This window comes from Anas platyrhynchos, chromosome 1 (genome assembly GCF_047663525.1).
Source record: "Anas platyrhynchos isolate ZD024472 breed Pekin duck chromosome 1, IASCAAS_PekinDuck_T2T, whole genome shotgun sequence".
Taxonomy (NCBI): Eukaryota; Metazoa; Chordata; class Aves; order Anseriformes; family Anatidae; genus Anas; species Anas platyrhynchos.
In genome coordinates, this window is record NC_092587.1 from 46,864,004 (window position 1) to 46,881,291 (window position 17,288).

Here is a 17,288-nt window from a genome sequence, read left to right on the forward strand (position 1 = left end):
GACTCAGTGGGCTGATTAATAACATGGCCACAAAAACTTTTGCTGACCCAGCTGATGGATGAAGGCAAACAACGAATGGTGGATGGGGCTTCTTAGACCAGTTTCATCACTGAGACCAGCATATTATAAAAATAGGTCCCATGTGAGCTGCCAAGGTCTTTTTTTTCCAGGTCTTTTGCTAAGGACTGAAGCAAATGAATAAAGAGCTAGTGACTCTTACAGAAGTTAAATCTATAACCTATTTTAGTAGCAGTGCAAAACATTCATGCAACTGCTGCTATTATCCAAAACTGTGAAGCAAGATAACTCATATCCTAAACCTGATGATGTTCCCAAGTTGGTATCATAGCCAACTACAGTGTGAACTAAGATTTGGTTCCTTTTGGGAAAGTTTAGGTGAAAGAAGTATCAGTTTGGGGATACACAATATCAAATCATGGGATGTCCGTGCCTGAGCTTGTGGAAAAATGCTAATGGACCAAACAGGCAGCCAGAACAATTACCTAGGAACAAAAAATATCTGGGCACTTAGTGAAGAATCAAGGATCTCAAGTCAAGGATGAGGAAGACTTATTTTTCAGAAGCACAGGCAATGCTTCAAACACTGCTTAACCAAAGCAGTTGTTTGAGTTTTAATTGCTTACCACAGAGAAAATAAAAAATGGTTTTCATCATCTTATCCTAACCTTTATGGATCTAGAGAAGAGTATATCCTACAACTAAAAGGAGCCTTAGCTTCTCAAAATACTATGAGAAGAATATTCCCTGCCCCCCTCTCCCCAGACACCATCCATTTAGCTTCCAGTCACTTACACGTAATTAAGGGCACAAATACGGTGTTACTGGTTAATGAAGGGTGTCAGAATATTCTCTTACCCAAACCTGTCTGTCAGGGGAAAGACAGGCATTATATTGTGAAAGAACAGCATAAATCACATACAATCTTCTCTATAAATTGATATTTGCCTATTTAGGGTTTGTGAAAAAAATATACTGAGCATTCACACAGAATCATTGAGAGAAGAGAGGTTGAAAGAAAGCACACATTTCCTGACATATGGTCAAGAGTCCCACCCTACCCTGCTGACCTTCGTTAGCTTCCCCACATCCCAAGACAGCATCCTAGTAAAGATATTGCTCTGAACCACTTGCTTCTCCACACCCTGTATTCTATAAAATCAGCAAGCTCAAAGAGGCAATAAATACCCTAAGTAACTGATGAGGCATTTTGTTACTGGAAGTTTATCCAGGTCCATGTACATAGAGGTCCATACAAACAGGCTGTTCTCTCACCAACAGAGGCATGAGACCTTTGTGTCCCTTTGTGTCTGAGGGCAAAAGGAAGAGAAGGCAGTAAAACCATTCCCTCTGTGAGGTGACCATCTGCCATATCCGTTTGCTGCTCCTCGTAAAACCACCTCAAAGAAAAAACTACTCACATAACCTCGTATCAAACATCCAAACTTAGGTGTCCACCAAGTTACAAGACCTTTCCAAGTTACCTTAGAAAAGTCTTGTTCTCTCATGGATCTTAATCACACAGGTTGTGTGACCCTTGTGATCTAAGGAAAAATGGAAGAACATTAGGGAAGAGCAAATATACTATTAAAATACCATAGATGTTGTCAGCTTTGCTTTAAGAAAATTACTTCAAGACATAAACAAAAATGTGCAAGCAATCATTATATCAAAATCAAACGTTATATTAAGGTTCAATTTATAAAAGGTTAACAAATAATTAATAGCTGTTTTAATAAATTGCTATTTAATTCTCATCTATTATAAATCCAACAGATAGCTTCTACCTCTTTATAGTACTTTCTACTGATACGCTTAAAACCCTCCCTAACATGTACTACACCTTTCTAACATGAATTACAACATTTAGGAGTCATTTATTAACCCTTCATAAAATTCTCTATAAACCTTAATATGAAGCGTGACCAACTTTATACTATTTCAGCCCCATGCCCCAGAACACATAAAATACTAGTTCTTCCAAGTTTTTTCTTTAAACTCTAGATTTTAGTTGGGAGCTTCACTACCCATAGAATCACAAATGCCTGTGGTGGCTTAACCAACTCGCTGCAGACATGAAAATTGGTAGAAGATGATCACAGGGAACAGTTCAGGTTCTTCCTTTTTTGTTGGAACTAACATACGCTACCATGACAACTATACCAGAAAGCAAAAGACGGAGTCTGTTGTAATTCAATACATTGTTTTTCATTCTTTTTAGAAAAACAACAACAGCACATTATGATACAAATAAATAAAACAGAAAACACTAAGGTAAATTCCAAAACTCACCACTAAGATCTTAAAAAGGCAGCAGCCAACTGTTTGGTGGATGCAGCCTAAATTTGTCTTACCTGCAAATTTTCAATATTCTTAGAAGTCCCATTTAGTGTATCAGACTTAGGGAACAAAACATACCACATTTAGGTCTCCAATTGTTTTTTCCACCCAGTAATTTTATCTTTAAACCCCCACCTTATATTTTTTTTCTACCAAATTGCCTGCTGTTGGTTTAACAAAGTTCAGCTCAGACTTATACATTTCCTTCACTTTCAGAGCCTCTACCTTCATTCTCACAATCTTCCACAAGGCCTTCATGCTCTTGCCTCTTCTCTTCCTCCTTTTCCTCCTCTTCCTCCTCCTCCTCCTCCTCATCATCTCCAAAAGTCTGTTCTTGCATTGTAGTAAAAGTGAAAGACCTGGCAGCAACTTGTGCAGCCAGACCAGATGTGAAGTTAAAATCTGTTGATATGTGGAGCTGAGCCAGCCTATGCTTTATTTTTGAATGCAATGCATCCTTAGAAGGAGGCTGTGAAACCTCTATTACATCCGTATCGCTTGGCTTGAGATCTTCAACTTCCCCTTCATACTGATAACACATTCTTTCTTCAGCCCCTGTAGAAATACCGTCTTCAGTAGTACTGTCTTTGTTTTTCTCCATCTCAGGATCTTCATACAAATATTCTGTCCTGCTTTTATCAGCAGCATTCACTTTTGGATTAGAGTCTATTTCTTCAGATTTATCACAACTTTGGCTGCAGTTCTGCTTTTCTGTATCTGAATTCATGTGTGATTCCAAATTACTTAGTAGCTTCAGCGATTCTACAGGAGACAAGGGTTTCACTGCAGCTTAAAAAGGGGAAAAAATGAATTGATAACTAAAACCAAGCTGCTATATATAAATAATATTTGTGTTTGAAAAGGTGCAAGATTGGAAGAGTCAAAATGGATAGAAAAACCAACAAAACAAAACACAACAGTAACAAAAAAACACAAATCAAAGAAAACCTAAAATAAATCAGTGTTTTCTAACCACAGAGCTGAAATGAAATGTGATAGCTGCTTGTTGGAACTAAGCCTTAAAATTTGTGATATAAAAAGATGGCACGAAATTGATGATGTTCAAAAATGGCATCAAACACAGACGATGCATTCAACGTCAAAGTAAAAAACTACTGCACTGCATACAGATTTGAACTGTCTTTGTTTTAGACAAGGGTTTACCTAATCCAATAAAGACAGCTGGTACATGAGACAGTCCTTATGTGCAATATCTGATCTCACATCACAACATACAAATACAACACGTATTCATACAGCCAGGTAAGGTGTCCTCACAAATAAAGTGTGGTTTAATTTAGCCTCTCTTGAAGTTAGTAGCAGCAGCGAGTCCCATTGCCAGCAACGGGATGCTTGCCAGGAAGTCTCTCCTCCCAGTGTTAAGGGTTAGTATAACTTGGTACAATCACTTCTTGAAGAACAGACGTCTTTCTTTTAAAGAAAACGATATAATGTCCATTTCCAAGTAACAGATTCCCTAAACTGCAGTAGCTCCATTAGAGTAGCAGCACGAACATAAATGAGAGCAGCAACAGCAGATTCCCAAGAGGCATTTCCCTTTCTAATTCCATTCTGACTTTACCCCTGTAAGCAGAGATGAAAATAACTCTGGGAAATACGCAAACTTTTCACGGGAAACAAAATTTACGGTATTAGGATTTTTCCATTGCATCCTATTGCAGCAATATTTATTTTATCTAGCTGAAGGCAGGTGCATCATTACGACTGTCACATTGATAATTATTTTCAAGAGCACACCGAAAGACTATGTCTTAGAATTTGTATTGTATTGTTTGTTTTAAAAACTCATATACCAAAGGAGCACTCCACCAGACTCATCTCTATTATTAACAGAACAGCTTTCTCCTTCTCTTGCATTAAAAAAGACAAACAACAAACCAACAAAAAGCAAATGAAAACAAAATCCTGCCACTTATTTCTGCCTGTTTGCTTGAAGAGGCAGGAATACACACAATAGTATTATCATTTGGGAGCAATCCTGTTGCCTACTGCCTTCAAATAACAGTTCCAAAGCCAAAACTCTAGAAACAGACACTTCAGGTTGGCTGCTGGGCAATTGGTTGAATTGATTTGTTAATAAACAAGGTGGAATTCACCTATTTTCAGAGTATAGCTTTCCAAATACAGAGATGAGAAAAACTGGGAAAGAGTTTTATAAGAACTGTTGCATGGAAAAGACAGGAGATGGGTAAACAGCTGGGTGCAACACAGCCACAGAATGAAATTTTGGTGGGGGGCGAGGGGCGAAGAAAAACTAGATGTGATTTTGCACCAGAATAATGCTGTTTGATATTGTCTGATAAATTAAAACAAATCCCCTAGTAACTTTATGGACCTCTTCAAAGGTACCTCTGTTTTTCTGGTTCAATGGGACGCCCAAGGACCAAAAACAGAAGTGCGTCGGCACTCCAATAGGTAACTGACTGCCCAGACTGTAAGCATTATTACGATGGTGCTAGACTTGGGCACATTTGCTTTAGTGTGGTATTTTACTAAGATTTTTTTCTTCTGGAATACAGCCTATCATCTGTAGTTGACTTCATGCTGCGTTCTTTGGGCATATCAACTTGTTGGGAGCTGACCTCTTTTATGTAGAAACCCTCACCAGCCCAGCCCCTTCATGGATGAACCAAAAACCTTCACAAATCAAAATGTCTTGCTAGGTACCAAAGGCTTTAGCCTTAGCATCTTCAGGGATCTTTTTTCACAACAATTGCAAGTTAGGAGAATGCATGATTTCTGGAACGTGACTGTCCTGTAAAAGCAAGATTTAAGAGGATGATGGAAAAGGGTCCTATCAAAACCATCCACTGCCCTGGGCCAATGCAGACAAGAATACAAACCTTTCTGGTTTAATTCTTCAAGATAAAGCCAACCATCAATATGGGAAGCACAGCCCACAAAAATGTTTCTTAAAGGAAGGACCCATGTGTACAGATAAATTAATGTCTGCAGGAGAGACATGTCGGGGTCCATCATGTCATATTTAACTGACTTGTGTTTCTTTTGAAGAAATAACAAGGAAATTCCTTAAATACAGCAGAAGATGTTATGTCTGCTGTCCGTATCAATATTTCAGATTAAGATATACAGAGTCTGAGACAAAAGGTGACAATATTAATTATTTTCACAAACTGTCCTTCCTCATATTTTCAACTTTTGTACAGTGTGGAAGAAATCTGTGATTAGTCCCAAGCAGCTGAAGGAACTTTCCTCCCTCCCCACCACAGAATCTCTAATCCTATAACAATGTAATATTTATATGTGAAAAGGAAAGGAACCAACATGAGCCACAAAGGCTTTCAAGAGAACAGTTACTCGAGATTATAGAAGTCAGCTGACTCCTCTTTCAGCTGTTGCAGCTGTTCAGGTAAGCCAGTCTCTTAATTTCTAGAAAGCTATGGCCACAAATGGCCTGGAGATAAACTGATGTGGACAGGTATCAGCTGCAAACCTAGATAAGGAAATATCCTGTGCAAGCTCTCCTAACAAAGAACTCTTCTGCAACAGTTACTAGATCTGTCAAGACATAACCGGAGGTAGGATTCCTCCCTTCTCCTTTCAAATGACATAAAGAGAAAAGTTGTGAAGCACATCTATTTTTGTGGGCTTGATGTCAAAAGAAACAGTCTTTGTTACTTTGGGCTTTGTTTCTTCTGTTACTGTGTGTTCCCACTAAATTACCAAAGGATGCAATCGATGGTCTTTTTATCTGGTAAGCACTGGCAGAGGCAGTGGATATACTGCCAAACTTGAGGGTTGTTTTTCTTGACATAGAACAAGAAAATTTTTAGAGGGTTCTTCCTAACCTGTCTGTAAGAGGAAGCAATGAAAATGGGGAAAAGAACAGAAAAATGAAAAAAACACTACCAATTTTAAAGATAATAAATGAAGCAGCTCAAGCAGCAAAAGCAATCAAGTTGTATCCAGTCTTGTTGCTGGAACTGAAACAGGCTGTCCTGCTGAGGCAAGAGAAATTTTCATTTTCTTATCTTTAAATTCAAGTGGATGGAGCTACCCAGCAGTCCTCAGAATTGGAAAGAGTAGTTTGGAAGAACTCTTCCTGTTAGTATTATTTAACTTTTTTTTTTTTTTTTTTTGAAAACATATTCTGCATGCTCCCTCTTCCATGAAACAGAAGCCCATCTTAGTCTTTTATGAGCCTTTAATATTTCAAAGTCTAACTCTTCGCTTTAATCTATCCATTTTGCTAAATCTACGATAATCTGATAGTTTCTTTAAATCCTGAAAAATAACTTATTTATGAATCCAATTTAAAATTCATATTTACTGGAAAGTGATGAAAGAAAGTCAGTTCATTTTGTATGGTTTATAAGCTGACAGTTCTTTTTATGCTGTGCATAATAGCTCTAGCTCAATATTTTTGTTTGGAGCCATATTCACATTCTTTTGAGTTCCTTTCAATATATAGTAAAATGATTGCTACAAATAATATAAGGAGATGGAATAAAAAACTAAGGCCACATAGCTCTACCAGATACACTGCTATCGCTGAGCACTATTTGAATTCTAACACAGTCAGAAGTTGATGGTAAACAGACACCTACCCTGTCTTAGAAAGGCATAAATTTTCAAAAGCAATGCTTACCATGGTCGCTGAATAGCAGCTGTTTCCATTTCTGTCTTTCTGCTTCTGAAGCTTTAAAACCCAGTACAGATTTCAATTCTTGTAACACCCTTTTAGATTCTTCTCTCTCTCGTTTTTGTCTCTCTCTCTCTTCCTGGGAAAAGCAATCAAAAGCTTCCCTATTATATTCATTGTCCATATCTGAATAATCAACATATGCTTCCAATTCCTGAAAAAAGAAAAAACATATTTTTAATCTTCACTTGTACTTCACACTGTACTTCAAGCTGTTGCATGACCAAGTGATCTCAACACAAGACAACTGCAGTAGAAGGATAGAGCCTTGTTTGAGCAAAGCCAGTGTATCTGACACCACTCTCAGTTATATAATTTTGGAGTGAGTCCACTCATTTAAAGTGGACTAAAAACCTTACTCCAGTCACCCAAGATTCAGTTTCTTATACAAGAATGACCGAGTGATATACCTTGAAAAAGGGAGTCCGCAATGACTGGTGGAAATAAGCAATTCTGATTTGTTTTGTTTTTATTTAATTCACACCATAAGCAATTCTTTCTCAGACAGGCATTATGCTAATTTAAGTTATACCAACCATGCCTCCAAATTTAACTACTATGGTTCACAAACATGAAGAAAAATGAACTCCATTTATGTTATGATAGACAGCTGGTGAAGTTGTTAGTTCCAGGTCTTTGATAGGGATAAAAAAACCTAGAGAGAAAACAAGTGAGGTAGGCTTGATAGAGGGAAGGGAGGGAGGGGGTGAGGGAGGGACAGAGCAGAACATGGGTGTTGATCTGCTTGCAGAATGTGTCACTCAGCTTTAGGATAAAGACAAACCTCTCTTCAGGACAGCCCAACCATTACACAGCAGTTTCCCTGGAGTGGGGAAATGACACAAAGCTGTCCAGCATCACGGTCTGGTTTAGGTACCCAAAAATGCACACAATACACAAACTGAAGACAGGCTGGTTTGTTCATGAGCTTCTTCCTTGTGCTACTGTATCAGCTCAATAATAAGCAAGTAGGACTTAATTTTATGTACTGCCTTTCAGCAATTCACATTTTCTCTGTGTTACTCTGTGTTGCTGCTCTCCTTTTCTCAGTTATTTTTAATGATATATATATAAGAACAAGTAAATACTGGTGCTCTTTTTTTTTTTTTTTTTTTTTTTTTTCCCCCAGTATGGGGAATACATCCTCACTGAACATCAGGGGGAAAAGACATCAATTTTTTCATTTAGTGCAGTTATGAAATTGCACTGGCTACCTACTTGACCTGCCTTGGGAAGACAAGGTCACTGCACAAGCAACTGAAAAGGGGATGGATATAGAAAAGAAGCTCATCACTGAAAATAACCTTTTTTTTTTTTTTTTACCTGTTCTTCAGGGATTGGATCTCTGTCTTCTATGTATATGGTAGGCTGCATTAAAGGTACTGTAGTATGCTGTAGGTTGTCACAGAAAGCTTCAAGCTTGCCTTTAGGGGAAAGAAAGGAATGAAGAAAAAAAAAGGAAAAATTTTGAGTGTTGAGTGATAATTTTGACTCGCTCAGGAAGGGTCCAAGTCTTTTCACTAGACAGGATTGGCACATATGGAAAAATAGTCAGAAGGTTGGTTAGAATACATTGAAACACTGTGTTAAAATAGCTAAGACTTAACTGTTCTCTGATATAAGCTGGGTTTCATGAAACTCACCTTGAAATACTTCAACTAACAGATGTCTTTTTTTTTTTTTAATGGACTCTGAAAGCCTGCAGAAGGCAGGCAAAAATCTGTAAAACCAGAAAATAGACTTGGTGCCCAAGTTTAAAGGCAGAAGTAAAACATGAGATCACAAGTTATAGACAAATCAGCTTCAAATAATTGGAAAATACTGGAAGAAAAAAGCAAAACTTATAGAAAGCTACTTGGAAGGCAGCAAGGCGGTAAATGATAGCCAGTGTGGGTTTATTGAGAACAGAAGATGTGAAACCTTCCAATATCCCTTTCCAATATAGTAACGAGCCTTATAAATACAAAGAAGCCAAAGACATCCTGCATTTTGTTTTCAGTATGGCTTTTGACATGCTCTCATTACATACTTTTAAACAAAACACCTAGGCTAGAAGTTACTATTAGGTGTTATTTATCTCGCAGATAAACAACACAGTTACAATTTTCAGACAGGAACAATACATTTAGTGAGGATTTGCCCCAAGTCTTCCACAGTTCCAATGGATTAAAAACAAAAACACAAAAACCACCACACACCAAAAGTGTTTAATCTAATTAAATTGCTGCCACAGGGATGACCTGCAAGGATATTGATGGGCAGAATAAAAAAATAATACTGGAAAATTAGAGACACCCCAGGAAGAATTGGATTTCAGATACAGAGTCCAGTGAAGGTGGCTGTGACATTTTGTGCCTTTGAATAGTCAGCTGCAGAAATATATGACTGACCGGGCAGCAGCACTGAGAAAAAGATCTGAGGAAGCTAGTCAATTATACCCTGCTGCAAGCAACAAGCCAGACTACATAATAGTACATATGAACAGCAGCACGGATTGTTAGACACAGGAAATCACTTTTCTGCTCTGCTTGGCACTGATCAGGCTGTGGATGGAACATTGTGCCCAGGCTGAGGCTCCTCCATTCAATAATCTTGTAGACAAGCTAAAGGGTGGCTGGAGAAAAACAGCTGAAATGATCAGAGGGCTACATAAAGTATGACCATCATAGATTTGAACGATACAGGGTTATGCAGAGAAGACAGAAATGTTACCAGTTGTCTCCAAATATGTGAGAGAGGGCTATAAAGAGGAAATGGATTTCAATTGTGGGTGGATCAAAGGCACTGTTGTTTTTTTTTTTTTTAATTGCAGCAAGAGATATGTATATTCAATACAAGAAAAAACTTCTACTTGTAAGGAGACTTAAGTGCTGCAATAGATGCCCGGAAATACTGTAAAATGTCCCTAAAGAGAGGTTTTTAAGAGCAGGTAAACAACATTTACTCACACATGGCACAAGTACTAATTTACCCCTGAGAAGAGAAATGGGCTAGGTAACCTTGCCAAATCCCAGCTGTCCTTATTCTCAGTTCCTTATCTCTGTATTGAACACTTAGGGATGGTATTCTGAAAGTAGGCAGTCACATTAACAATGACTCTACTGGTGCCCAGTTACCTGCTTTTGCACACAAGGAAAATATTTGATTCCCTAGTTGCTCTGGTTGAGCTGAAGATTTGACATCCCAGATGTATCTAAATGCAGTGATCATTTATAAGAAAGAGGAAGCACATAGTGAAATGTACAGTGGAAAACTGACACGAGATAATTATTTCACAAATATCAAGATGATTTGTCCATTACATAACCATGCCTTGGAATAAAAACATTTTAATAGTAACAATAATAGCAACAATAAAAATATGTTTCTGAAGGCATGAAGACAAATTTTAAAGAGTAATATGGAAGTTACCAACAAAAACTTGCCTTCTTAAATCAGAAAACAGCTGCTCTAGTATGTACAGGCTACTGTATTTGCTGTCTGTATGGGAAGATAACATTTCTAAGGATATGTTTCAAGATCATGAATTCAGTGTTTAACTAAAGATGCTGTTTTATTTTCTCTCCAATGGATCAAAGGACTGCAAGAACCAGGAGCTTGCAACAGAGTATTATGGCAAATATAAAAAAGTTGTATACATTTGCAAATGTAGAGACAGTTTAAAAGGAAAAAAGATGGAATCTAAACACTTTGAAGGCCATTATTTCAAAAACTGTTAAAACAACACTAACTAGCCATAAAAGGTGTTCTGAAAAAGTAACGGCAGATGATTGTATGCTTGAATCACTGAGGCCTCAAGTGATAAATCAGTTTCGTGTATGAAGAAAAGAGGTGAATGGATACAGAGAAGCTGTCTGAAAGTCTAAAATCATGTAATGTTTAAAGTGAGTAGAGACTGACGTGTTTCTGTAAGTCTATCATTGCCCAATGCTTTCAAGTAGAGATGAATTCCCGTAAGGTTGCTAAAACACTGCTTCCTCTCGGGCTCTGTTCTGAATGTGACAGATCAGTGACTAACAGGACTGGTGGTAGAAGTACTCAGAGCCCTGTAAACAAAGTAGTCAAACGACATTCATTACTACAGTGGCTACTATACCATACACTACAATACATGCCAGTTTCACCATTCATGAAAGGCTGCTGGGAGCATCTGAATGTTCAATCAGTTAGACCTAAATGTCCTTGACAGAGTTTAACAAAAAGAATTACTTAATATATCTGTAAGAAACATGCTTTAACATACAATGATCTAAAGCAAGATATATGAGATTCTTGACTGAGATCCATATGTTTACACAGAAAACAAAAATATGCAAAACTGCTCTGAAAATAAGCAACAGGCAGCTACCTAGGATGCCACAACTAGGACAGGTAACAGTTCAAAACAGTGGATGGAAACTTTCAATGCATAATTCAGCAGAAGTGTTTTGATGCTGGAAAGAGCAGCGAGTTCCCCATTTACTCCTCCCCACGGCGCAACACGGGCCCTTGGCTGCTGCAGCTGGTGGGCTGTGTGCTGTCTACTCCTTACCCATGCTGAGAGCAGCACGAACCAAGAAGGAAAAGCAAAGCTACATTTTTGCTCAGTACATAATTGTGGTAAGATCCAAACCCAAGGAAATAGTAAATTTAAACACTGCATACCCTTTGCAGTTGCAGATGAAGAAGCAAAAAGGAATGACTTTGTTTTAATACTAAGCACAATTATAAGTTATTGCTAAAAATATTCGCTATTTATAGCTTTTAAGTTATGCAATATTTCCTCTCAAAACTGAATCTAAACCACCAAGAACAGCTCTACCTTCATCACGGTTCATAACTGATGTTGAAAATGGCATTGCTACTCCTCTGCTATGGTCAGCTGAACTAAACACCATTAAATTCATTACACCAAAAGCATTGGGCATCCACTTGACACAGTGCTGTACTATGATAGGGTTCTTGCCACTGCTGTTGTAAAAATAATTCATTTGATTTTACATAACACTATGTAAAAACAAAAGATGTCCTTAGCTGGTATGTTATTTCATCTTCTTTCAAAGTGCTTTCAGGAAGCACTGAAGAAAGCCTCAGCCATAATTTAATGAAGTAATTCACATAATCATGACTGACAGACCAGCTGTTAAGATGCGCAGAAAGAGATCAGAAGAATTACACTTGATTTCATGCACACCTTGAAAAGTTCAACTCACAGAAGCCGAACTGCACAGAAATACACTAGGAAAGTCAAACGCAGCCACATAAAAACTATTTTCTCCAACCAACTTAATTTAAAAGTAGTTCATGTGGAGTAACTCAGTAAACTTGTTGCAAAATAGAGATTCAAACCCCACACATTTCCAGGAAAGTCACTGGAAAAAAAAAAAAAAAAAAAAACAAAAACAGAAAGTGAAAGATTTCTTTTTTAAAACTTCTCACAAAATCCCTTTTCTCTAAGTCATATACTAAGTCATTTTTTCCAAGACTTTAAAAGGAATCAAGTCACAAGAACAGTCCCTGCTGTGCAAATTCATACACAAGGTAAAAACATAACTAAAATAACTAAAAATACCATGGCATGTAGTCTAGAAAGAACATCTAAGAAAAGGGGAGAAAAACAGATCAGTGGAACTGCTGGTTGTGAAGGGCATCAACAAAACACAACAGGCTAATAAATGCAAAATATATCAGACTACATCCAATATCTTCACAGACTGTTTTACAGAACAGCGAGAGGAAATCACAAGACTGGACAATTAGGCAAAGTACCCACAAATTCTGTTACACCATGTCTGGACCTGCATGGAGCCCTGGTCTGTGTACAGTAGACTCGCCAGTGCTCCCAGTTCTGATGAGCAAGGTCAGCTTGGACATCTTTTGGCCCACATAAATATTCATCCACCTACTGGATACACCACCTATATATAATTAAGAGCTTAGCTCACTATAGTTTTGGATTTCTGTAGGTAACTTGCTGATATTTCCCAAGTCATAATTTTCCTAATGTGTTCTCAATTACCAGCATTATTCAGATGCTGAGCTGTACCTTTCTAGGCCAATAAAGATGCTCCTGGAAAAAAAGAAGATTAGAAATTATACCTTCAACTCTATGTCAGGAGAGCCTAAGCTCACTTCAATTACTTAAGCTAGATGTGATTCACAAGGATAACACCATGAGCAGTACAGGGCACTAAGATAAGGGACATAAAGCAAAACTTTGGGACGTGCTGTTCACATGACTTCTAAGCACACAGATTAGCTCCCTCTCTCTGAGAGAGAAGGTAAAGAGGCATTATATGCTCAATACGTACTCTGCACTTCAAAATGTTTCAGGAAACATCAATGTCAAGAAAGTTTTATGACGAGGCAATTGTTAATTTCAACTACCTAATTTTAATGCAACAAATACAAGAAAATCTCAAGAATGATTAATCAAAGTCCCACCCATTCAACATGTCATTCACCATTCATAGGCAAAAAGCCACTCTTGGTCTACACTTAGAAATGTACAATGTGAATCCACACATCTAACAGACAGTTAGCACGTTTATAGTTTTTGCTGAAACAAAAGCTTCAAGGTCATCACAATGAAAAAGTCTGACATGTATATAGCTTTTCAAATTTTCAACATACATGTAGGTTTGCATAATTTTCAAACTGTATGTTTTTAAAACCTCTAGCTAAAATTCAGATATGCAGCCTGAATGCAGTTTTTGATCCATTTGACCATTCCATCTCTAATGTGTATTCCATTAGTTGCCAAATTAAACTCTCATATTTACCTTTTTTATTTGGATTTTTTCCACTCATTTTTTCCACCTGAGAAATGGCTTCTTCCCAGCAGCTGTTGCTTGCCTGCATATGAGGCTGAATAAACTTTAGTTTTTGTTCCAGAACCTGATGGGCTTCCGTTGTCAATTCAGGCGTCTCCTTAGTGCTAACAAGTTTTTCAAGTTCATCCTCAAGAATTATTACCCTAAGTAATAAAATGAGCAAAAATAAATAATAAATATTTGACTTTACCATTCTTCAAGTATTTAATCTAATCAATATCATGTTATTTTCTTCAGCTTCTCAAGATCTAGTTTAGCCAACTCCTCAAAGATGCCCCACAGATTTAAAAATAATATCCCTTTCTCCACATCAAGATACACTGTTCACCTACACTCATTACAGTAATTCTTAAAAGTAAGATTAAAAGTGTAGAACAGTTTCAACTATTTCACCAAGACAGTCATGACACTTTAAAAATATTTGCTATGTAGTTACTATGCGCCAAACTTCTATAGCATTTGGTATGTTACAAAATCAATGAAAGATGTTTATTGATTTTTTTTCAGGGAAGTGACAAAAGCAAAGACATATTAATGCACTGATTCACTTTGATTTTGTCTCCAGATACCTAATGAATAACCAGGACACAATATCAGATTCCACATTGAACCAAGGCTCTTTAACTCAACTCTATGTGAAGATACACCTAGTAGGTGACGTAGCCGAAAGCTCAGACACAGCAACAGGCAGAGCATGAGAATGTAAGTGCTGAAATACTCTTTTAAGCACTGTTGAGAGAATTCTACTGTCAAATAACGTCTTTTAAAGTGGAGCGAGTGCCTTGGAAACCGACATCTTCAGTAGAATCAATTATGAACAGAAGAGGCATGAATTACTTGCAGTGACTAAAGGTATCTGCGTTTTTTCTTTCTAATCTGGGATATAAACTGACAACTCAGAGAACTTGAGTTAGAGGCCTCCTTCCCACAGGCACCTTCTCCTAATTCATGTGTAAACTTACTCATTCAGCAGTGCCTTGAGATGAAGCTGCAAGCTGCGTACTGCTGTCTGAAGGCTGTTCAGCTCCCTCGACTTCTGCTTTGTCCTGGTTGGCCGCTCGAAACCTGACTGATGCTGAGTTTCAAAGTACCGATAAAACTCATAGCTTCGCTTTAGCTCCTCCAAGCAGGCAGCATGTGTATGAGGTAGGCCTTGAGTCACATCAGACAAGATATGATGAGGCAACCGTTCAGGGGAGATCAAGGGCTTGGGGGACGCATTGGCTGGCGAGAGGAGCAGTACCAGCCTCCTGAAGAATTCTGAACTCTGCCCTACCCAGAGCTGAAACAGAACCTGTAAAACAAGGTGAAGTTAGCCAGCTGCCAAAATAAATGTACAGATACAGAGTGCAAAAACATTCCTCGGCCCACCACAGCAGCTCTGAAAAACTGAGAAAATCCGCTTCACATTTTTGAAGGGTATCCCGGACCATGTGAGTTCAGATCTTGTGAACCTTAGGTGACTGTTAATTCTTTCATGAAGTCCATTATATGCAATTATGTTCAAAAGGTTGTCAGAGACCTACAATTTCATATTGTCCCCAGGTAGTCTCATTATTTGCTATAATCTCCAAATACCCTACAGCTTACAAATAGCAGCCAAAATTTCAGTGGCACCAAAGGCATTTTCTCCTTTATAACATCAAGCTATCAGTTTTATGATCTACTTACTAACTACTGCCTTGGCCCACACCCAACCTTTAAACACGAGTCTAATTGCACTGTACTCCAACAAAAGCCATTCTACTTCTGGAGAAAGCTGAGCTGCTAACTTACTTTTTTTTTCAGTCAAAGTGAGAAACGTCACCAATGCCATTAAGGGAGGGAAAGACCCAACACTATGTGAAGAGATGATTCAATTCACAATATTATATATGGTACAAAAGAGGTCAGGCAACTTGGAACAAGCAAACCCCAAACTTCGGTTTCTCAGAAACTTTCACTTCAAATGCAATGAACACAACTGTTCTTTATTTATGGAAGACCATTGGCTTTGTAGACCATGACAAAACAGTAGCATCTTATATCTCTAAAATAAAAGGATAGGTTATGACACTTTACTCTGCAATATCAGTCCTTATTAACAAGGATCAACTTCATCTAAATACAAGGTGTAGTCTAAACCTATTCCCAAGCATTCCAGACTGAGGAAGACAAAGTAATTACTCACCATGTCCTTTTCTCTGCTATGGAATAAGGCTAACAAATACTTGTTCAGATTTTTTTTTTTCAATCTACAGGACTTGCAATGAGATATATAAAACTTTGCACTCTTACTACTGTTGACAAGTAACATTTTTTTTCAGTACAGAACAAGAGCAAAACACTCAAAACAGTAACTCAAAAAAAGTTAAATGCCTTCAGATCAACGCGGTCAGACATACCCAAGGATGTATCAAAACACCTGGATGTGAAGTGACAAAATATTCCAGGAGGAAAAAAATATCAATTAAAAAAACATGTTTATGAGAAGAAATAACAGTTTGAGATGAACTGAATGAAGAGCACACATGCAAGAATGATTTGGTTGGGTGTTAAAAAACAACAGCAACAAAAAAAAAAACCACAAGCCAAGTGAGGTTAGGAAAGCAGGGGTTGGAGGAAGCAAACAAATTGGCAGGAATTACCTAAGTGTCTCTGAAGGTGTGGTACCTTGGATAAAGAGTCAAAAGCTCAGGTTATAACACACACAAAAGACAACTAAACCCTTCCTCCAGACAGAACGCAAAAGCAGTAAAAAGGTAGCACACAAAAGTAGTGAACTTCAGGAAATGAAAACAACAACTCAAATTCCACCTGAAAAAAGGTACAAAGGATGAGAGAAAAGGAAATTCCAGATGTATTTAGGGTTGAAAATTGTTTGTTCTAGCCATAAATTTTGATGATCTTTATCTGTATTCAGACTTCACACAAAACATCCAACTGGTCTTCACAGCTTGGATCAGTATTTATTTTCAAGCCAAAAAATTTTACTCTTTAAACTGGTTTAGTTCAAGGACAAGGTAGCCAAAACACATAGGCTACACTGGTCACATTGCCTAGGCATGGGCTTGAACGAAAATAAAAATATTCACCAAATCTGATACATGTCTGTATTTTACCTGCATTTTAAAATAACGGAAAGAGCTCTCAAAGGCAAAAATAAATAAATAAATAAATAAATAAATAAAAATAAAGAGGACTACACGTAGATTCTGGGCTCACAATACAAATATGCCCCAAGGTTATCTAACTATTTTGTTACTACAGTACAAATCTGCTTAGATTTACGTTAATTTAGCTTGACTCAACTACACCACACCCAGCCTTCACCACTGTCATCAGTTAAGGCAAATTCCGATTTCTAGTTGTGAGTTTAACTCTACCCAGAAAGTATTCCATCCAGTTTAATTAAAACAGATTTCAGTGAAATTACTGCAAATTGCAAGTAAACA

The 17,288-nt window shown here is 37.6% G+C and overlaps 1 protein-coding gene across 6 annotated transcripts in view; it reads right to left on the minus strand.

Moving 5' to 3' along the window:
• Window positions 1–2,204: 2,204 nt before the first annotated feature.
• The window catches only part of VEZT (vezatin, adherens junctions transmembrane protein), a 57,903-nt gene continuing 42,819 nt past the window's right edge, over window positions 2,205–17,288 (minus strand). For 4 of the 6 annotated variants that reach the window (XM_038167915.2, XM_038167858.2, XM_038167783.2 and 1 more), the window contains exons 8-12: window positions 14,817–15,148; window positions 13,804–13,997; window positions 8,366–8,466; window positions 6,989–7,196; window positions 2,205–3,147 (exon numbers count right to left, since the gene is read on the minus strand). In XM_038167915.2, coding sequence (XP_038023843.2) covers window positions 2,552–3,147; window positions 6,989–7,196; window positions 8,366–8,466; window positions 13,804–13,997; window positions 14,817–15,148 — 1,431 coding nt within the window. In that variant the 3' untranslated portion in view covers window positions 2,205–2,551. Of the gene's footprint in view, window positions 3,148–3,485; window positions 3,943–6,988; window positions 7,197–8,365; window positions 8,467–13,803; window positions 13,998–14,816; window positions 15,149–17,288 lie in introns of those variants that run through there. The other 2 variants (XM_038168103.2, XM_038168041.2) reach the window with 1 other exon arrangement.